General features: G+C 39.1%; 1 protein-coding gene across 1 annotated transcript; it reads left to right on the plus strand.

The window, feature by feature from the left end:
- Positions 1-10,786: 10,786 nt before the first annotated feature.
- Positions 10,787-11,134, plus strand: FAM237B (family with sequence similarity 237 member B; the record flags this gene model as incomplete). The annotated part of the gene is made up of 1 exon (XM_079711477.1): positions 10,787-11,134. One exon carries the CDS (start codon positions 10,787-10,789, stop codon positions 11,132-11,134), a length of 348 nt encoding a protein of 115 aa, XP_079567603.1.
- Between the last annotated feature and the right edge of the window lie 11,586 nt (positions 11,135-22,720).

Here is a 22,720-nt window from a genome sequence, read left to right on the forward strand (position 1 = left end):
GTTTCCCATTAGATTAACGCTCTTAAAACCCTGTTTTTCACTATCAATTGTTGTCCTTCCAATCCTGAAGGTCTCTGACACTGGCCCACTTTTCAATCTAGACTTTCTCCCCTGGGTGATCTCAGTTTGTACCAGTAACTGTCACCTAGGTGAGATATTCTCTATCCCAGTTAGTTGGACATCTCCACCAGATGTGAGCTTAATAGTCTAAAGCAACTGAGAACGAGATCAGTATTTAACTTATATTTGAAACCCCTCAAATATATAACTTGTTCTTAGGTATTGAAAGGATAATAGTCACCTAAATACATGTTATATAACAAAACCAAACTTTTCCCTAGGTAAATTCTGTTCCTCCAATGTTCTCACAAATAATGAAACGATAGTTTGTCTACTCACTGAGACCACATATGGGAATCTTAGACTATACCTCCTTCTCTTCCCAAAGCCCTACTATCTTTCCTTTTCTGGCACAACTAACTACCTTAGTATCTTGATCATTACATTAGCTCCTAACTGGTCTTTCAATGTCTAGTCATTCCTTCCTCAACACATCCTCTGTCTCACTGCCTGAGCGATTTTTCTGACCAAGGATCTATCTCTCAACATGTTTCTCCCTTACTCAAAAAACATTCATGGTTTTTTGCTGTTTATGAAATAAAGTCTAAAATTCTCAGTGCTATATTCAAAGCTCTTAATCTACCCTTCCCATTTCATTTCCATTCCTTCAACCCCTCCTATATCCTCTTCCTCTCTTTGCTCTATGCTACACAATATACTGTCACTTCTCCATGGCATTCTGCTCATGCTTTTTCATCTACTTACAATGTCATTTGTTCTTTTCTATCATAAACCCACCTGAATGTCATATTTTCCGATGTCTTTCTTAATTCCTTTAACCAACACTTACCATTGATTTTCCTGGGCTCTCAGTAATTGGATTATATCTCTATTATTAGATCTCTAGAAATCATACACTGTATTTAGGGTTTATTTCTGTTTCCCTCACTAAATCAAGAACTTCTTGCAGGTAAGATCCTATGTCTTAACCCCCTGGACTATCAAAATTCCTCACAAAGTTACTTCTTAAATTCATAATCTTCACATCTTTAATCATTTAGGATAGTTTTAAGCATCGAAAACATCTGGGAACTTTTTTCAAAAATGCATACACTCCACTGACCATTCTGATACTCTGGAGGAGGGGATGTGAATAGGGTAAGCCAGCACATTTATCAAAAGCTCCTTTGCTGATTCTGTCTAGACTTGAGATTGCAGTGGATAGTTACACAGCAAAGATTCAAAGCACAGCTTTTCATTTGAGTATGCAAATATAGTCACGAAACAGAGTATTGTTAAGGGTGGAAGGGATAAACAAAACATGAACTTAAGGGCTAGCCAGAGTATTTTTCTCTGGAGGCTGACGAACTTATGCTTTGGCTGAATAGAGCTAGATCAGAAATGCATCACAGGTAAGTGAAGAGGTCGATTCCCCTTGCAAACAACATTGACTGGAAGTGACTGTTATGGCAGTAAAGTTACACAACTAGCATTTAATAACATATCCAGCAAAAAATGCAGTAGTTCATTCTTTTAGCTTACAGATTAGTTATCCTATATGCCCAAGTACTATCCTTCACAAGTCTCTCTTCTTCTGACCACCTATTTTCTGGAAAATAGAGAGTTGAATAAAGTAAAACTTTACTAACCATGGTATTACTAACCATGCCTTTCCTCCGACAAAAAGAAACCTCCTGTTTTTGACGTTCCTTTTAATATGTGACACATTTTTTACTGCTCTAGATTTATCAGGTTCATAGATTTAGAACTCAAACTTAAAAGTAATATCTCAATCTCGTCCTTAGTAATAAGGTAATGACCAAACTTGATGACGGCAGGTTTCAAAAAACATTGCTAGTAAGGATCTTAAAGAGCTTTTTAAATTTGAAAAGCAACTGTAAATTTTTTACAGAAACGATTCTAAAACCCGCACTGCACAAAAGCTGACCTAGTTTCTTGCAAGAAGGCAAGTCAGTTACCTATTTTCGTTTACTGATGAAAAGTTGTCTTTAGAAAGCTCTTAATAACAATGCACTCAATGAAAAAATATGTAAAAACAAGTTAGGGATATTATTACTTAAAAGGAGGAAAATACACTATTTGAGCCAAAAGAAAAAGTCAAACCTACACTTCACATACACCGGATTGCATGTATAAACAGCAGGCATTTACCCCAGCTCTTCATCCCACGTACGCACAATTCCCTTGAAAAATCTCAAACTCTGTTCCAAACAACCGTCCTAACCATGCCCGGTAGACTAGACACGCCCTTCTCACCCCTTACAGGTCAAGCCCGACTCCCTGAGGGGCGAAAAGGAGAGGACTATGGTAGAAAAGAAGCAGGAAAGAGGCCCCCAGGAAGAAAACAGTGGGGAGGGATGGAGGCGAAGGAGAACCAGAGCCCTCAGGTGGGGCTAGAGGCACCAGGCGACGGACATCAGGCTGAGGGGCACCAATCACAGACCTTTCTGAGCAACACCCGACTGCAGTTCACCATGCCCGCGACGATGGGCAAGCACTCAATCCCGCGGAAGCTGCTCGCACCGAAGTGCGGCGCGCTCTTCTAACGTCACCACCACCCGCCGCTGCTATTTTGTATCCGCACGGTGCCGCAGGAGAGCCTCAGCGGCCGTAAGGCGCGCGCGCTTACGGAAACGTGCGCATGCGTTTTGCTGTGCCCCCACGGGGAGGGAGAAGGTGGTGTCTGTTGAGAAGCAAGCGGAGTGAAACGCTGAGGAAATGTCGAGCGGCAATGTGACAGGGGACAGTCGGGTGCGGAGTAGGTGCCTCAGGAATATTTTGAATAGGATGGCACTGGAGACTTTGCTGCCTTGGAGGAGTTTTTATGCTAATTAAGGAAACCACAAGATACCTCAATCTATACTCTCGGCGAAGCAGAGTGGAAAAACAAAACAAAACACCTCCCACGGACAATAAAAGCAAACTCATAAAAGACTCAGAAACTCAACTGGGAAAAAAGCTGTTAATTCATTGACCAGCTGAGTAATATCCAGCAAAATCTTCCAAGAGACAATGAATTTAAAATTTGGGACCCAAAGGTCAGGATCTGAGATCTGTAAGAATTTCACTGTATTCTGTGGGGAAGGAATCTTGCAACTGTTTGTCAGATAGTAGCTTCTAGGGGTCCGGTAGATACTATGGGTCATTATTCAACTCTCATTTGCAGCGCGCCTTTGTGAGAATTAGATTCCCTTTTCTCGAGCTGGGCAGGACCAGCAGAGTGACTGGGTCTCCGTCCGCCCCACCCACCCCGTCTCCCGCTGCCCTCGCGCAGTGGACAGAGGTACACAGCCCTGCTAGGCGGCCGTGCCCTACGCTGCCAGCCTAATAATCTTTCTGAACTCAAAACTGAGAATCCTTCTCCTATTTCTACCCCTCACTTATGACAGTGATTGTTAGGAAATACACGGTGTAAGAACTGTCCCTTTCAGTCTTGTTTCCCTTCCTGCTACTGAACCTCCCTCTACCCCACCCCCATCAATAAAACTATAATTGTCATTTAACCTGTAATGATTAATTAATCAGGAAATTAGGATGGGAATTCCCCGGCGGTCCAGTGGTGAGGACTCGGCGCTTTCTCTGCCAAGGGCCCGGGTTCAACCCCTGGTCGGGGAGCTAAGATCCCACAAGCCACGTGGCAGGGGAAAGAAAGAAAGAAAGAGAAAGAAAGGGAGAGAGGGAGCGGGAGGGGGAGGGAGAGGGAGGAAGGAAAGAAGGAAGGAAGGAAGAAATTAGGTTGTTACTAAGTGGGTGTTTAGTTTAATCTTAATAACATTTGCTGCCATTTGGATTATTATCTTTACAACCTCAGAATTATGCTGAGCCCAATCTGTTTATTTATTTTCTAAGGTTTATTTTTTTTTTATTAGTGAACACAAGCCCAAATTGTTTTCCTTGTCATAATATTTACATGGGAACACGATAACAGCAGATAAAAATAAATGGGAAGTTGATATAAAAACATCTCAAAATACTGAGGAACATTAGGTACTATAAACAAATAAGAAAACATAATATTTTTCTTGAACAAAACACCATCAGTGCCTGAAATATTTATTACAGCTCTGGTTACCAGATATTAAAAGAAACATGAAATGTAAATCGTCCCCTTTAAATGTTCGGCTAAAATGAACTTGAGGTGAAATGACCCGATGCATAAGTCATTACTGACAGAAACTATTATTAGTTCTGCCACTGAGTGGATAGAATGCCTTCCCCATGGCTGCTAAGATTAAAGTATAAGCAAACCATTAAACTCAGGCACTAGAGAATTTTGCATAATAAGCACGATAGTCTCAAATGAGCCAGTGGCATACGTACAATTTGATTTTTTTAAATGTTGTAAACGAGTTATTCTAATAAAAATAACTAATAAGCAGTCTAATAATCATTTAAGATTATGGTAAAAGGGGCTGGGGATCCCTCTGGAACCTCTTTTATAAAGCACTGATCGCATTCAGGAGGGTTCCACCTGCATGACTTCAACACTTCCCACAGGCTCTACCTCCTAATACCTTCACCTTTGGGGATTAGAATTTCAACATATAAATTTTTTGGAGGACACAAACATTCAGTCCATAGCATCCTCCCTTTGGTTCTGTGACATCATACCGCCCTGGAGCTTGTATAGGCTGATTGTTCTATCTCTTCTTCCTTCACTGATTCTATCTGCAGTTCATGGACCCCTAAATTTGGACATAGTCTTCCATCTTCATCTCAACTTTCTTTTATCAATGTATACTCTCATAGCAGCAGTAATTTTCTATCAAAACAGAGACCTTTCAACTTAAATTTCTAGCTAAATTTTAGATACTCCAGAAGATCCAGAATCAAATCTCATGCAACACATCCTGAATCAAATTTATCCTCCCCACTAATCTTCCTTTCCATTTTTCATATTGTCACTGTCACCCCCATAAGGATGCATGCCAAAAATGTTAGTTCTCTTTTCTTTCCATCTCATATCAATCTGACCAGTCACCAAGCTTTGTCTTTATGTATTTGAAATATGTCTTGTCACTATCCTAGAAGTTTTAACATGCATTATTTGACAGTAGAAAAGAATATACCTAACACATATTTGTTGGCAACTGTAATCATAAAGACTACTAAATTTACCATCCATAGAAGCTCTCTGTGCGTTCTTCTACATCTCATTCCCTCAAACCTAACCACTCTCCTGAATTTTGTGTTAATCACTTCCGTACCATTAAAATTACATTATCATATATATGTATTTATAGAGAACACGTGGTTTCATTTTGCTTGTCTTTGAAATTTATAAAAATGATATCTTCTGCAATTTGCTTTTTTCATCTATAATGCATATAGCTGCAGTCTATTCATTTTCACTGCCGAATTACATCCCATTTTGTGAATGTACCATGGTTAATTTATCTATTCTCCTGTTAACCATTAGGTCATTATGATTGTTTCCATGTTTCTGGCTTTTATGAAGAGTGCTACTATGAACATTCCATTATAGTGTATGTCTCTTGGTGCCCATGTACAAGAGTTTCTTCAAGATCTTTCCTGGGAGTAAAAAGATTTATTGTAGATTGTGTGCTTGTTCAGACTCACAAGATAGTGCCAATTTGTGCTCTAGACTAATTGAACCAATTTACATTCCTCCTAGCACTGTGTAAGAGTCCCTGTTGTTTCATGTGATGGTTAAGTATATATGTCAACTTGACTGGGCCATGGAGTGCCCAGATATTTGGTTAAATAGTATTTCTGGGTATGTCTGTGATGGTACTTTTGGATGAGATTAGCATTTGAATTAGCAGACTGAATGAAGATGGCCCTCCCATTGCTCTCTCTGCCTGACTGTTGATCTGGGATGTTGGTCTTCTCTTTAACTTGGACTGGGATTTACATCATTGGCTCTCCTGGTTCTCAGGCCTTTGGACTTAGACTGGAACTACACCACCAGATTTCCTGGGTCACAAGCTTGCAGACAGCAGATCATGGGACTTCCCAGCCTCCATAATCATGTGAGCTAATTCCTTATACTAAATCAGTCTCTCTCTCTCTCTCTCTTTATCTCTCTATTTATTTAGCCCATGTTTCTCTAGATAACCCTGACTAATACCCTTCACATGCTCACCAACACTTGATTTTGCTAGACTTCTTAATTTTTGACGACCTGATGGGTGTGAGTTCATATCTTATTATGGTCTTTCACTATTTGAACTTCCTTGCTTGCAATGAGGTTATGAATATACTTATTCAATCATTCATTATTTATGTTTCCTTATTTATGAAATGGCCCTCTAAGCCTTTTGCCTAGTTTTCTGTTGTGGTATTTGTCTTTTTCTTGTTGATTCCTTGGAAGATTCTTATATCTTGGATCCTAATTCTAATCCATTTGTGGTTATATGTGCTGTAAATATCTTCTCCCAGATTATACTTATCTTTTTTCTTTATTTATGGTGTCTTGTGATTAACAGATTTAATTTTAATGTAGTCAAATGTATTAATTTTTCTTTTATGCTTAGCATTACTTGTATTTTGTGTAAGAAATGCTTGCCAACCTCAAGATCAGAAAGATATTCTGAATTTCTTCTTAAAGTTGTAATGCTTTGCTTTTCACATTTAAATTCTTAATCTACTTGGGATTGATTTTTGTGATTGTATGAGGTAGGAATCCACTTTATTTTTGGCCACACTGCAGGACTTCCAGGATCTTCGTTCCCCAACCAGGGATCGAATCTGAGCCCTTGGCAGTGAAAGCACAGAGTCCTAACCACTGGACCTCCAGGGGATTCCCAGGAATCCACTTTTTTTTTTTTTTTTTTTTCTCTGTATGGATAACCAATCGTCTTAGCCTCAATGAGTGAAAAAGACACTGTTGCCTTGCAGATCTGCAGTGCTGGTTCTGTCACATATAAGTCTCTATAAATGTGTAGGTCTGTTTTTAGGCTCTCTAATCTACTCAGTTGGTTATTTCTCTTTTCCTGAGCCAATGACATCCTGTTTAATTACCAGTGAGTCTCCTTTCCTTGTTGTTGTTCTTTAGGAAAAGCTTAGCTATTTTGGATCTTTGCTCTACCATATACCTTTTAGAATAACTTTTCATTAACCCTGGTATGATTTTGGTTGAAAATTTGTGTATTATTTTGGGAAGATAGATATCTTTAGACCACATATTAGCATTCTTTTTGTTGAAATTTTCTTTAATGCCTTTCAAGAAAAAAATTCTCCATAAAGGATTTAATGTCCTCACTGAATTTATTTCTAGATATCTTATATTTTTTGTTATTATAAATAACATCTCTTTTCTAATTTATATTGTTTGTTTCTCAGGTATAGTGATGCAGTGGATATTTTAGATTGAGCTTATATCCAGACACCTTACAAAACCTTACAAAACTCTTGTTAAATAGTTTGCCTGTGGATATAATTTATTATTTAAAAAAACAAACACATATATAGCATTCTTTTTTTTTTTTTTTTTGGTACGCGGGCCTCTCACTGTTGTGGCCTCTCCCATTGCGGAGCGCAGGCTCCCGACGCGCAGGCCCAGCGGCCATGGCTCACGGGCCCAGCCGCTCCGTGGCATGTGGGATCTTCCCAGATCGGGGCACGAACCCGTGTCCCCTGCATCGGCAGGCGGACTCTCAACCACTGCGCCATCAGGGAAGCCTCAGGTTTATTTTTTAATTCCCATTTTACAGATAAGGAAACTAAGTCACAAAGAGATTAAATAACTGCCCAAAGTCACAAATTTTCATTTGAACCTAGAAGGCAGGATTTAAATCCAGGCAGTTGATCTCTAAGCTCCATGCCAAACCAATAGCTTTGCTGCCTCCCTACTAGACTGAAAAGTTCTGCTTCTTCCTTTCTAATCCTTATCTTCCCTCCTTTTTTTTTTAACCTTTCTTTGAGGGTATTGTTTTGAATGTTAACAAAGATAATCCTTGTTATTAATTTAAAAGAGAATACTTTATTTATTTATTTATTTTTAACACCTTTATTGGAGTATAATTGCTTTTACAGTGGTGTGTTAGTTTCTGCTTTACAGCAAAATGAATCAGTTATACATATACATATGTCCCCATATCTCTTCCCTCTTGCGTCTCCCTCCTTCCCACCCTCCCTATCCCACCCCTCTAGGGTGGTCACAAAGCACCAAGCTGATCTCCCTGTGCTATGCGGCTGCTTCCCACTAGCTATCTATTTTACGTTTGGTAGTGTATATATGTCCATGCCACTCTCTCACTTTGTCACAGCTTACCCTTCCCCCTCCCCGTGTCCCAAGTCCATTCTCTAGTAGGTCTGTGTCTTTATTCCCATCTTGCCCCTAGGTTCTTCAGGACCTTTTTTTTTTTTTTAGATTCCATATATATGTGTTAACATACGGTATTTGTTTTTCTCTTTCTGACTGACTTCACTCTGTATGACAGACTCTAGGTCCATCCACCTCACTACAAATAACTCAATTTCGTTTCTTTTTATGGCTGAGTAATATTCCATTGTATATATGTGCCACATCTTCTTTATCTTTCATCTGTTGATGGAACACTTAGGTTGCTTCCATGTCCTGGCTATTCTAAATAGAGCTGCAATGAACATTTTGGTACATGACTCTAAAAGAGAATACTTTTAATGATTTACCATAGAAAGATGCTTGCTGTAGGGTTTTGGTGGATAACATTTAAGAGGTTAAAAAAATTCCCTTCTATTCTTAGTTTACTAAGAGGTTTTTTATTGTTTTTTATCTTGAATGGGTGTTGCATTTAATCGAGTGGTTTCTCTCTTCAATTTGTTTTTGTGGTGAATCCACTAATTGATTTTCATATGCTGATCTTTGCATCCCTGGGATAATCCCAGCTTGATACTGATGTGTATTTTCCTAAATCCTGCTGAATTTGGTTTGATAATATTTTGTTTAGGATCTTTCATCTATCCTCATTAGTGAGATACTCTTGTGACTTTACTCTTTTTTACACTGTCCTTGTTCCTGGGTCTCTGGACTGGGGAGGTGGGCAAGGTGAGGGCGGGGCCTTGAGAGCGGCCACACACTCTGCCCCTTCACTCAGTCTCTAGAAGGGGAGCGTGGTTTGGGCTGCAGGGCTGACTTCGAGCCCCCAGCGGCGGCAGCAGATTCCGCAGCGGCGGCAGCAGATTCCGCAGCGCCGCTCCCGGGGAACCTGAGCCTCTCGGCTCCGGAGCGCGGTGCTGCCGAGACGGTTCCCTAGGGCGAGTTCAGGGCGCCCGGGGTGCGCTGGCGGCAGGTCGCAGAGCACCGCTTCCGCCTGTCACCAGCCTGCAGGGGTGGGTTCGGCTGGGCAGGGAGTGGGAGTCCGCTCAGAGACCTCTTGTCCCTTCCAGTCAGGAGCCGCCCTCATCCCTCGAGGGAGTGCAGGGCGCGCAGGACATCGCACCCGGACGCTCGCCTCCGCCGCCTGAGAGAGGTACCATTCCCCGCGGGCTCCCTATCTACGTCCAGGTGACCCGACCCGGGAGGAGAGCACTGGTCCGGAGGGTAAGCTGAAATTCTTGGGGAATAAAATTCTCTGGTCCCACTCAGTCCTTTGTATTATAAATTGGCCACTGTCAGCTCTGTTTGGGAAACCTGCACAATTTTCCACAACGTGAATCGACCCGAATAACCTAAGTTTAAATTTGTTTCGTTGGGTTTGTCTCTTTAACCTAACTTCTTTTTTGCGGGGGGCGGTTAGGGGGGAGTGGAAGACGGCGGTTTACGGGGAAGAAGGTGAGTACCGTCTTCCGGATCTATCCTCGCCGCTCCACTCCCCCGACCTGGCTGTCAAGGTTGTGTCAGGGACATTTCCAATGCCAGCCTGTAGGGCCATTCAAAGCGACTTTAGACCTTGACTTCACCTATATGCTTCAGGCCGATTTACTGAGCAATCAGTTTTCAGGGAAACTTGTGCAAAGAATCGTGAGGAAATACCTAGATTTTGCTGAATGTTATTGGTGCTGCACCATGTCATATGGGCTTATATCACTTTTATTGTCTTCGTGCTCCTTTGTGTATGTATGTTAATCTTCTCTAAGCAGCTCCTGAACAACCTGAGAAAAGCCAGGGATCCACCAGATATCAGTGCATAACAAATATTTTTTCAATGAATAAATTTCATCAGTAACTTTGCAACCTAAAATGGTGCTTGAGCATCCAACACTTAATAGATTGGAAAGCGTCAATTTAAAGAAAACCACACACACCTTTTTTTATGGTTACCTGTAGAAAGGGCTGCATTTTGATCCTCTTGGTTGAAATGTATTGTGGTAGGAGTCTTGGATAGAGAGACAGGAGACCTGAGAACTTGCAGAATCATATCACTGAGAATTTTTCTAATCTGTAAAAGTAGAAGTTTGGAACACATGCTTTTTAGAGTTTCTTTCAGCTCCAAAGGTCTTTGATGAAATGAATCTATCACAACTTCATAAACATGTGTTGGATTTCAGTGGCTCCTGAAGACTGTTTATCAGAATGTTGGTAAAGCTGTTGTTATATCCTTTCGAAGGAAAGTCTGAGAGTCAGCAACTTAGAGGAAAACCAATAAATACATAGTAGGCAGATTTGGCTTGATCAAAACCAAATACATAAGTATTTATACTTTTTTAGGTTTGATCAAAACCAAATACATAAGTAGTTATAATTTTTTAGGTTTAAACAGATCATCAAGTAATTGAGTAATTTTAAGTTAAAAATATGTCTTCTTTTTCTGTATAGAATATGGATTTTGCCACAAGAAGATGGTTCTACCTGCTGCTGGGCTGCATGATGCTGATAAATCTGATTAACGCGGATTTTGAATTACAAAAGGGGGTGCTTGCCAGCAACAGCCCAGGGATCATGGAAGACATTGATCTCCAGTGCTGGAATGCTTGCTCTTTGACACTGATAGATCTCAAGGAAATCAAGATAGAGCACACTGTGGATTCCTTCTGGAATTTTATGTTGTTCCTGCAAAAATCCCAGCGGCCTAGACGTTATAATGTCTTCTTAAGCATAGCTCAGGATTTCTGGGATGTGTATGTAGACTGCTTGCTTTCAAGATCCCATGGAATGGGCAGAAGATAGGTGATGCCTCCCAAGTATTATTTTCCACAGAAGATAACAGAAGGTAATTTAAATGTGTACTTTAGAGAATAGCAGTTTAGTTTTCTTAAAAATTCAATATTTAATCTTTCTGATTTTTAAAGTTTATCTAATAAACTAGCAAAATTTGCCATATTTTTTCCTAATATGATCAGCTTTGATTTTCATTTTTACTGATTTTATATTATTTAGAAACCACAGGAGCTCTGATGTGCAAATACTAGATACTAAATGATCTTGGAATGATATATTTTTGTAGATCATTAAATTATCATCTTATTTTTTCCCCATGAGTAGTTCATAAGAAAGCCATTTAGCCCTGTAATTATTCATATTACATTTGTTGAAAAAAATTTTAAACATCAACATGTAATTTAGGCTTTTGAAATTAAGTTTTTCAGTAGGGTTGTTTAAAGGGAGGGAATCTTAAGAGTTCATATTAGAACAAATGTTAACAATTTTTCCTCTCTAACCTTACAGGACTGGATTTTACAAAACATGAGTTATACATTTAAGAGAACACAGAAAATACCTCAAGCAAGATGACACCAACCTGAAAATTTAACCCTGTGTCAGTATTTATGAGCTCGAATATTTCCTGTAGCATTTATCAAAATTATTTCTAATTCTTTAATATTGATGAAGATTGTATTTTTGTTGATATGTAATTTTTTAGGGCTATTGAATTATCATTTCCATATTTTGGGGTATTTTGTCAATAATTTTTTATTTAGAAGGCATCTTTGTAAAGCCTCTTTTTTTTTTAAGAAAAAACCACTTAAAATGCAAATACAACATATTTTTTAATACAACAATCAGTGCAGTAAAATTATAACCAGTTTTATCAGGTATCTTATACATAATTTTGACTTTAAAACTGTGCCAAAACTAATGCCAGTATTATCCTAAAAAGTAATATTTAATCTTGATGTAGTGTACTGTGTGGCTTCTGATATATGTATCTCATCACCAAGCTATATATTATTTTTCTATGCATTAAGGCCTAAAATTTTGTTTTATGTTCTCATTTTTATAGTCCTCATTTGAAAAAAAGGAATAACAAGCAGAAAGGCAGTTAATTTTATTTATTTATAAATTTATTTATTTATTTATTTTTGGCTGTGTTGGGTCTTCCTTGCCACATGCGTGCTTTCTCTAGTTGCAGCGAGCGGGGGCTACTCTTCATTGCCGTGCGAGGGCTTCTCATTGCGGTGGCTTCTTTTGTTGCAGAGCACAGGCTCTAGGCGCGTGGGCTTCAGTAGTGGTGGCATGAGGGCTCTAGAGTGCAGGCTCAGTAGTTGTGGCGCACGGGCTCAGTTGCTCCGTGGCATGTGGGATCTTCGCGGACCGGGCTCGAACCCACGTCCCCTGCGATGGCAGGTGGATTCTTAACCACTGAGCCACCAGGGAAGTCCCCATCTTAAACCTTTTTTTTTTTTTTTTTTTTTTTTTTTTTTTTTTTTTTATCACAAATTTAATCAGTTATATGTATACATATGTTCCCATATCCCCTCCCTTTTGCGTCTCCCTCCCACCCTCCCTATCCCACCCCTCCAGGCGGTCACAAAGCACCGAGCTGATCTCCCTGTGCTATGCGGCTGCTTCCCACTAGCTATCTACCTTACGTTTGGTAGTGTATATATGTCCATGCCGCTCTTTCACTTTGTCACAGCTTACCCTTCCCCCTCCCCATATCCTCAAGTCCATTCTCTAGTAGGTCTGTGTCTTTATTCCTGTCTTACCCCTATGTTCTTCATGACCTTTTTTTTTCTTAAATTCCATATATATGTGTCAGCATACAGTATTTGTCTTTCTCTTTCTGACTTACTTCACTCTGTATGACAGACTCTAGGTCCATCCACCTCATTACAAATAGTTCAATTTCATTTCTTTTTATGGCTGAGTAATATTCCATTGTATGTATGTGCCACATCTTCTTTACCCATTCATCCAATGATGGACACTTAGGTTGTTTCCATCTCCGGGCTATTGTAAATAGGGCTGCTATGAACATTTTGGTACATGTCTCTTTTTGAATTATGGTTTTCTCAGGGTATATGCCCAGTAGTGGGATTGCAGGGTCATATGGTAGTTCTATTTGTAGTTTTTTAAGGAACCTCCATACCGTTCTCCATAGTGGCTGTACCAATTCACATTCCCACCAGCAGTGCAAGAGTGTTCCCTTTTTTCCACACCCTCTCCAGCATTTATTGTTTCTAGATTTTTTGATGATGGCCATTCTGACTGGTGTGAGATGATATCTCATTGTAGTTTTGATTTGCATTTCTCTAATTAGTAAAGATGTTGAGCATCCTTTCATGTGTTTGTTGGCAGTCTGTATATCTTCTGTGGAGAAATGTCTATTTAGGTCTTCTGCCCATTTTTGGATTGGGTTGTTTGTTTTTTTGTTATTGAGCTGCATGAGCTGCTTATAAATTTTGGAGATTAATCCTTTGTCAGTTGCTTCATTTGCAAATATTTTCTCCCATTCTGAGGGTTGTCTTTTGGTCTTGTTTATGGTTTCCTTTGCTGTGCAAAAGCTTTTAAGTTTCATTAGGTCCCATGTGTTTATTTTTGTCTTTATTTCCATTTCTCTAGGAGGTGGGTCAAAAAGGATCTTGCTGTGATTTATGTCATAGAGTGTTCTGCCTATGTTGTCCTCTAAGAGTTTGATAGTGTCTGGCCTTACATTTAGGTCTTTAATCCATTTTGAGCTTATTTTTGTGTATGGTGTTAGGGAGTGATCGAATCTCATACTTTTACATGTCCCTGTCCAGTTTTCCCAACACCACTTATTGAAGAGACTGTCCTTTCTCCACTGTACATTCCTGCCTCCTTTATCAAAGATAAGGTGACCATATGTCCGTGGGTTTATCTCTGGGCTTTCTATCCTGTTCCATTGATCTATCTTTCTGTTTCTGTGCCAGTACCATACTGTCTTGATTACTGCAGCTTTGTAGTATAGTCTGAAGTCAGGGAGCCTGATTCCTCCAGCTCCATTTTTCGTTCTCAAGATTGCTTTGGCTATTCGGGGTCTTTTGTGTTTCCATACAAATTGTGAAATTTTTTGTTCTAGTTCTGTGAAAAATGCCAGTGGTATTTTGATAGGGATTGCATTGAATCTGTAGATTGCTTTGGGTAGTAGAGTCATTTTCACAATGTTGATTCTTCCAATCCAAGAACATGGTACATCTCTCCATCTATTTGTATCATCTTTAATTTCTTTCATCAGTGTCTTATAATTTTCTGCATACAGGTCTTTTGTCTCCTTAGGTAGGTTTATTCCTAGATATTTTATTCTTTTTGTTGCAATGGTAAATGGGAGTGTTTCCTTGATTTCACTTTCAGATTTTTCATCATTAGTATATAGGAATGCCAGAGATTTCTGTGCATTAATTTTGTATCCTGCAACTTTACCAAATTCATTGATTAGCTCTAGTAGTTTTCTGGTAGCATCTTTAGGATTCTCTATGTATAGTATCATGTCATCTGCAAACAGTGACAGCTTTACTTCTTCTTTTCCAATTTGGATTCCTTTTATTTGCTTTTCTTCTCTGATTGCTGTGGCTAAAACTTCCAAAACTATGTTGAATAAGAGTGGTGAGAGTGGGCAACCTTGTCTTGTTCCTGATCTTAGTGGAAATGGTTTCAGTTTTTCACCATTGAGGACGATGCTGGCTGTGGGTTTGTCATATATGGCCTTTATTATGTTGAGGAAAGTTCCCTCTATGCCTACTTTCTGCAGGGTTTTTATCATGAATGGGTGTTGAATTTTGTCAAAAGCTTTCTCTGCATCTATTGAGATGATCATATGGTTTTTCTCCTTCAATTTGTTAATATGGTGTATCACGTTGATTGATTTGCGTATATTGAAGAATCCTTGCATTCCTGGGATAAACCCCACTTGATCATGGTGTATGATCCTTTTAATGTGCTGTTGGATTCTGTTTGCTAGTATTTTGTTGAGGATTTTTGCATCTATGTTCATCAGTGATATTGGCCTGTAGTTTTCTTTCTTTGTGACATCCTTGTCTGGTTTTGGTATCAAGGTGATGGTGGCCTCGTAGAATGAGTTTGGGAGTGTTCCTCCCTCTGCTATATTTTGGAAGAGTTTGAGAAGGATAGGCGTTAGCTCTTCTCTAAATGCTTGATAGAATTCGCCTGTGAAGCCATCTGGTCCTGGGCTTTTGTTTGTTGGAAGATTTTTTATCACAGTTTCAATTTCAGTGCTTGTGATTGGTCTGTTCATATGTTCTATTTCTTCCTGATTCAGTCTTGGCAGGTTGTGCATTTCTAAGAATTTGTCCATTTCTTCCAGGTTGTCCATTTTATTGGCATAGAGTTGCTTATAGTAATCTCTCACGATCTTTTGTATTTCTGCAGTGTCAGTTGTTACTTCTCCTTTTTCATTTCTAATTCTATTGATTTGAGTCTTCTCCCTTTTTTTCTTGATGAGTCTGGCTAATGGTTTATCAATTTTGTTTATCTTCTCAAAGAACCAGCTTTTAGTTTTATTGATCTTTTCTATTGTTTCCTTCATTTCTTTTTCATTTATTTCTGATCTGATTTTTATGATTTCTTTCCTTCTGCTAACTTTGGGATGTTTTTGTTCTTCTTTCTCTAATTGCTTTAGGTGCAAGGTTAGGTTGTTTAGTCGAGATATTTCCTGTTTCTTAAGGTGGGATTGTATTGCTATAAACTTCCCTCTTAGAACTGCTTTTGCTGCATCCCATAGGTTTTGGGTCGTCGTGTCTCCATTGTCATTTGTTTCTAGGTATTTTTTTATTTCCTCTTTGATTTCTTCAGTGATCACTTCGTTATTAAGTAATGTATTGTTTAGCCTCCATGTGTTTGTATTTTTTATAGCTCTTTTCCTGTAATTGATATCTAGTCTCATAGCATTGTGGTCGGAAAAGATACTTGATACAATTTCAATTTTCTTAAATTTACCAAGGCTTGATTTGTGACCCAAGATATGATCTATCCTGGAGAATGTTCCATGAGCACTTGAGAAAAATGTGTATTCTGTTGTTTTTGGATGGAATGTCCTATAAATATCAATTAAGTCCATCTTGTTTAATGTATCATTTAAAGCTTGTGTTTCCTTATTTATTTTCATTTTGGATGATCTGTCCATTGGTGAAAGTGGGGTGTTAAAGTCCCCTACTATGATTGTGTTACTGTCGATTTCTCCTTTTATGGCTGTTAGTGTTTGCCTTATGTATTGAGGTGCTCCTATGTTGGGTGCATAAATATTTACAATTGTTATATCTTCTTCTTGGATCGATCCCTTGATCATTATGTAGTGTCCTTCTTTGTCTCTTCTAGTAGTCTTTATTTTAAAGTCTATTTTGTCTGATATGAGAATTGCTACTCCAGCTTTCTTTTGGTTTCCATTTGCATGGAATATCTTTTTCCATCCCCTTACTTTCAGTCTGTATGTGTCTCTAGGTCTGAAGTGGGTCTCTTGTAGACAGCATATATATGGGTCTTGTTTTTGTATCCATTCAGCCAATCTGTGTCTTTTGGTGGGAGCGTTTAGTCCATTTACATTTAAGGTAATTATCGATATGTATGTTCCTATTCCCATTTTCTTAATTGTTTTGGGTTCGTTATTGTAGGTCTTTTCCTTCTGTTGTGTTTCTTGCCTAGAGAAGTTCCTTTAGCATTTGTTGTAAAGCTGGTTTGGTGGTGCTGAACTCTCTCAGCTTTTGCTTGTCTGTAAAGGTTTTAATTTCTCCATCAAATCTGAATGAGATCCTTGCTGGGTAGAGTAATCTTGGTTGCAGGTTTCTCTCCTTCATCACTTTAATTATGTCCTGCCACTCCCTTCTGGCTTGTAGAGTTTCTGCTGAGAGATCAGCTGTTATCCTGATGGGGATTCCCTTGTGTGTTATTTGTTGTTTTTGCCTTGCTGCTTTTAATATGATTTCTTTGTGTTTAATTTTTGACAGTTTGATTAATATGTGTCTTGGCGTATTTCTCCTTGGATTTATTCTGTATGGGACTCTCTGTGCTTCTTGGACTTGATTAACTATTTCCTTTCCCATATTAGGGAAGTTTTCAACTATAATCTCTTCAAATATTTTCTCAGTCCCTTTCTTTTTCTCTTCTTCTTCTGGAACCCCTATAATTCGAATGTTGGTGCGTTTAATGTTGTCCCAGAGGTCTCTGATATTGTCCTCTGTTCTTTTCATTCTTTTCTCTTTATTTTGCTCTGCATTAGTTATTTCCACTATTTTATCTTCCACCTCACTTATCCGTTCTTCTGCCTCAGTTATTCTGCTATTGATCCCATCTAGAGTATTTTTCATTTCATTTATTGTGTTTTTAATCGATGCTTGATTCATCTTTAGTTCTACTAGGTCCTTGTTAACTGTTTCTTGCATTTTGTCTATTCTATTTCCAAGATTTTGGATCATCTTTACTATCATTATTCTGAATTCTTTTTCAGATAGACTGCCTATTACCTCTTCATTTGTTAGGTCTGGTGGGTTTTTATCTTGCTCCTTCTCCTGCTGTGTGTTTTTCTGTCTTCTCATTTTGCTTATGTTACTGTGTTTGGGGTCTCCTTTTTGCCGGCTGCAGGTTCGTAGTTCCTGTTGTTTTTGGTGTCTGTCCCCAGTGGCTAAGGTTGGTTTAGTGGGTTGTGTAGGTTTCCTGGTCGAGGGGACTAGTGCCTGTGTTCTGGTGGATGAGGCTGGATCTTGTCTTTCTGGTGGGCAGGTCCACGTCTGGTGGTGTGTTTTGGGGTGTCTGCAGACTTTTTATGATTTTAGGCCACCTCTCTGCTAATGGGTGGCGTTGTGTTCCTGTCTTGCTAGTTGTTTGGCATAGGGTGTCCAGCACTGTAGCTTGCTGGTCGTTGAGTGAAGCTGGGTGCTGGTGTTGAGATGGAGATCTCTGGAAGATTTTCGCCGTTTGATATTATGTGGAGCTGGGAGGTCTCTTGTGGACCAGTGTCCTGAAGTTGGCTCTCCCACCTCAGAGGCACAGTACTGACTCCTGGCTCCTCAATTTGGGATGATTTGTTGTCTATTCATGTATTCCACAGATGCAGGGTACATCAAGTTGATTGTGGAGCTTTAATCCGCTGCTTCTGAGGCTGCTGGGAGAGGTTTCCCTTTCTCTTCTTTCCTTAAACCTTTTGATGGTACTTAGATATAATGTTCTGTTAAATCCCCCCAGTTTGGGGCACAAATCATGTCATTTGTATATAGAAAATTTTATTCTTTTTTCATCATTTATTCATTCAAAAAAATTCATTGAGCTTGGAGGTACACTGCTGAGCAATCCAGACACAATCCTTGACTCCCAGAGTTGTCATTGCTGTGGGACAAAGATGCAGCAGGAAATAATATAATTCAAAAGCACTTTTATGATGTCAAAATATGTTTTTTTTCCAAGAAAGAGAAATTGTAGCCAACATAGCATTGAGTGGGGAACAATATTTGCCCTACTCAAAATCATCAGACTAGATCAGATAGATCATCCAAAAAAAAAAACAAAAACCCCAAACCCACCAATTCTTGCAGTGGTATTATGGTAAAGACTCAGTCAGTTTCGCAGCTTTGGATTTATGCTGAACTCATATAGCTTAACTTATAACCAGTTATTTTCCAGAGCACTGAAAGCTGAAAAAAGACAGCAAAACATCTAATATTGCTCCCAAAATATTTCTTCATGAGGTGATACAATGGATAAAAATTGAGCATCTATGCTTAAAGTTCCTCTGCTCTTCCTATAGAATTTTTTTTCTTTAAATAAACTTTTTACTTTAGAATAGTTTTAAGTTTGCAGAAAAGTTGCAAGGCTAGTGCAAAGACTTCTTGTATATGCCTCACCCATTTTTTCTTATTGTTAACATCTTACGTTAGTCATATGTTTGTCATAACTAATGAACCAATACTGATACATTTTAAATTAAACTTCATATTTTATTTGAATTTCACTAGTTTTCCCCCTAATGTCCTTTTTCTGTTCCAGGATCCTATCCAGGACACCACTTACAATGAGTTGTCATGTCTTCTTAGGCTCTAAGAAGATGTTTTTGATGACCTTGACACTTCCCGATGCTGGTCAGTTGTATTGCAGAATGTCCCTCAATTTGGGTTTGCCTAATGTTTTTCTCATGGTTAGACTGGGGTTATAGGTTTTTTGGGGTGAAAACTACAGGAGTAAAGCACTGTTCTCAGCACTTCCTATCAAGGGTACATGCTGTCAACATGACATAACACAGATAACGTTTAACCCTGGCTGAGGTAGTATCTGCCAGGTTTCTTGGCTGTAAAGTTACTTTCCCTTCTCTTTCTATGTTGTATTCTTTGGAAGCGAGGCACTAAGCATTACCCACACTTTAGGGAATGGGGAGTTATGTTCCATCTCCTTGAAAAGGAAATATCTACATAAATTAAAATAAATACAAGCGATTATGAAACATGGTTGCCAATAAAATTAATGTAAGCTCAGGCTATGTTGGCAGAAGGTGTGTAAAAATGAGAGGGACTAGTTTCATTATACCCTCCATGTGTCCTGTTATACCTGTAAATTGTTGCTCGGTTCTGTTGGTCTCAGTATAGAGGAATAATCACAAACTGTAGCACTTCAGAAAGGGCTGGCCAGGTTCATAGTTTGGAATGATTAAATAAACTGGATATTTGACCCAGAAAGACTGAGGGTGAACATTATAGTTTTTTCCTGTGATATGAAATGTACCCTGTGTTCCAGAAGGCAGACTGAGGACCAGATGAACAAAAGTTGTTCACCTAATTATTCACTGGTTTTCATCCAATATGAGCAAGCACTGGCTCACAGGGTCTAATCATGGAATGAACTCCTTCCTCCCTCATGTGTTAAAAATCTCATTACCAAAGAGTGTTGAAGCCACTTTCATCTGTGCTCACTCAACTCCGTTTTTATTTTCTTGACTTTCTTTTCATTTAGTTTATTAGCAGAAGTCTGGGAGCTGAAATTTTGTGTCAGTTGACTCATGGAAGGAAATACACTGTCCACCTTTCAGCCAGGCTGGATGAGAGAGGCACCAATCCCCTAGGGCTTAGAAGTGGTATGGTGGGAGCACAGGATGTGAGGAGAGATGGAGACGTGTTAGAATTAGTGACCCTGTCAGACAGAGGGACTGATTTCACTGGCTCGCTGCCCGGTGGCTGGAATTGTAATATGCGAACTTGGGTATTGTCTGTCTACCAAGTGCAAGTGTCTGGATTAAGCAACCTTACTACCCTCCACCTGTGTACATTTCTTCCTCTGTTAAATGGCTGCTAGGTAATAACCTGCCCTATTTTACCTTTCCTCTTCCTGACGGGTAAGATCTACAACAGCAGGGAGAAGTTCTACAGAACTCACAGATTCTTTTGAGTGCAGTCAGTCCTAATCAATCTGGAGATACCAAGTTGTACTACATACAAAAAATAATGTTCAGCCAAGAAATATCAATTGTATTTCTACCACTGGTTATATTAATGTAATAGTATTTATGCCTCATTTTAGAGAAAGTCTATCACTGTTATGAAGCACATACATTTGAACTACTTTAACATGTCCATGTTTAGAATTCCTGGTATAGTATTTTGTTGGCTGAACCTTCCCTTTGAGCTCAGGACTTTGCTGCCTTTGCAGAAGTTGAGGGGAAGGTTGCCAGGAGCTGAGGCCTCCATCACACTTATTCAATAATTTATTTACTGAGGTGTTGGTTACAATAATGAATGAGATGTGGTTTCTATCTTTTCTTTAGGGAGCTTAGAGTCTGAGGAAGGAACTTATAGTCTACAAAATGGAGTAAACATGCATTGCTTTTAGCCATGGACACTTCATCTCGATTCTATGTGTATCTCAGATGTACCTGAACGTGTATCTGCTTTTTGTATGGGCATCTCATTGTTGCATGTTCCTACCCACATCCATTCTTGTGTCTCAGTAACTCCCCTTTACATGGAACCTTTGTGCTTAGGGCTGCCTGTGAAGAAGAGTAACAAATTATGCTGTCTACTGTCTTCTTGGGGGTGGTGGTAATAGAGAAAGGGATTCAAGAGAGCACAAAGCTCACTGATAAGCTGATGCATATTATGTACTCCTGTGAGCCACAAGGAGAATGGGCAGCTGGGTCAGGGTGAGAGGCCACTGGTAACTCATTCTAATTAGAACAATAACAACAATTGCAATTTCTCCTCTCATGGCAGATGCTACTATCCTCACAGACAGAATAATGAAAAATTCCTGGAGGAATGTGAATTGGGGGAGGAGGAGTGAGGGGAAGAAGGAGGAGAAAGTAAGAGAAGGTGGGCCCAGTGGGGTGCTGGAGCCATCTTTTATCTGATAATGAAAGTGGATTCTATGCGTGTCTTCCCAACTCTGCATTCAGTAGCACCATGTTGGTAGCTTGAAATTGGTCATAGTGGGATTGGCAAACACTACAAATAAGGGTTTTTTTCCCCTTGTAGAGTTGGTTGTTATACATTTAACCAGTACACTGCTGTGTGCACCCTATGGGCCTAGAATCTAGACTCAAATTCCAGTATATTTTCCTTTCTGAGAAAACAGATTCTTGTCTCTCCCAGCCCTGGACATGAACTCAATTTTGCAGCTTCCTGAGTGGAGAAGGGGGTTGACAGAAATGGAGACAGGCTGTGGAAACCACATAATGCCGTACAGGGACACAGACACTTTGCTCTACCTCTAGCATTAAGGCATCTACCTCCTATTTGGCAAGATACCTCCACCACCAAAAGAGTTTCTCCCTACTCCCCCTTTTCCTTCCCCATTAAGGAAGAGAAGTAGCATTAGAATTTATTTATATATTAAGAGTTAAAACATGTTTATTTTAGTTTTATTGTTTAGCTTATGAATAACATTTGCTTTTTATAGGAGAGAGAACTTATTTTACTTTGACCAACATATTTGTTGCAAATGTTTTTCCTGCCCAGTATTTATATATACTTATAATAACATATATTAATAATATCCTGATTCCCTACTCCATCCATATGCTTTGGATGGGATTGGCTTCCTTCTGTCTCTGAGTGTAGGCAGTTCTCAGATCTGGCCAAAGTCATGATGAATGGTTCAGGAGTGGGCATATGGCCAATCAGGGGTCCCAAGATGCAGAGACAGTTGCAGAGACTGTTGAGAGATAGGCATGCACTCTTTTCTACTGGATATCAACCTGGGAGAATATAATTCAGGAGCTGCTAGGGAAGGAGAAGATCCTACTCACAGAGTTTCAGTTCCTAGATCCAACAATGCCTGTAGTTTTAATTAGTCCTAGATTTGATAGCCCCAGAGCCTGTAAAAGTTGGGTTTTTTTGTTTTAGTTTTGTTTTGTTTTTTGGCTTAAGCCAGTTGGAGTAGTTCACATCAATTGAAAGAGTCAACTGATACAACATGTTTTACAATTTTCAGTTAAGAGAATTGTAATCTTTAGAAAGAAATTGATGACAACTCTTCTCACAGTATGTGTTGATATTTTCAATAAAAATACATTATATGTGCTTTTATTTTAATAGTATTTTACTAAAATATTTATTCTAAAATATTTGCTTTACATTTATATAT

This window comes from Hyperoodon ampullatus, assembly GCF_949752795.1.
Source record: "Hyperoodon ampullatus genome assembly, chromosome: 9".
NCBI lineage: Eukaryota > Metazoa > Chordata > Mammalia > Artiodactyla > Ziphiidae > Hyperoodon > Hyperoodon ampullatus.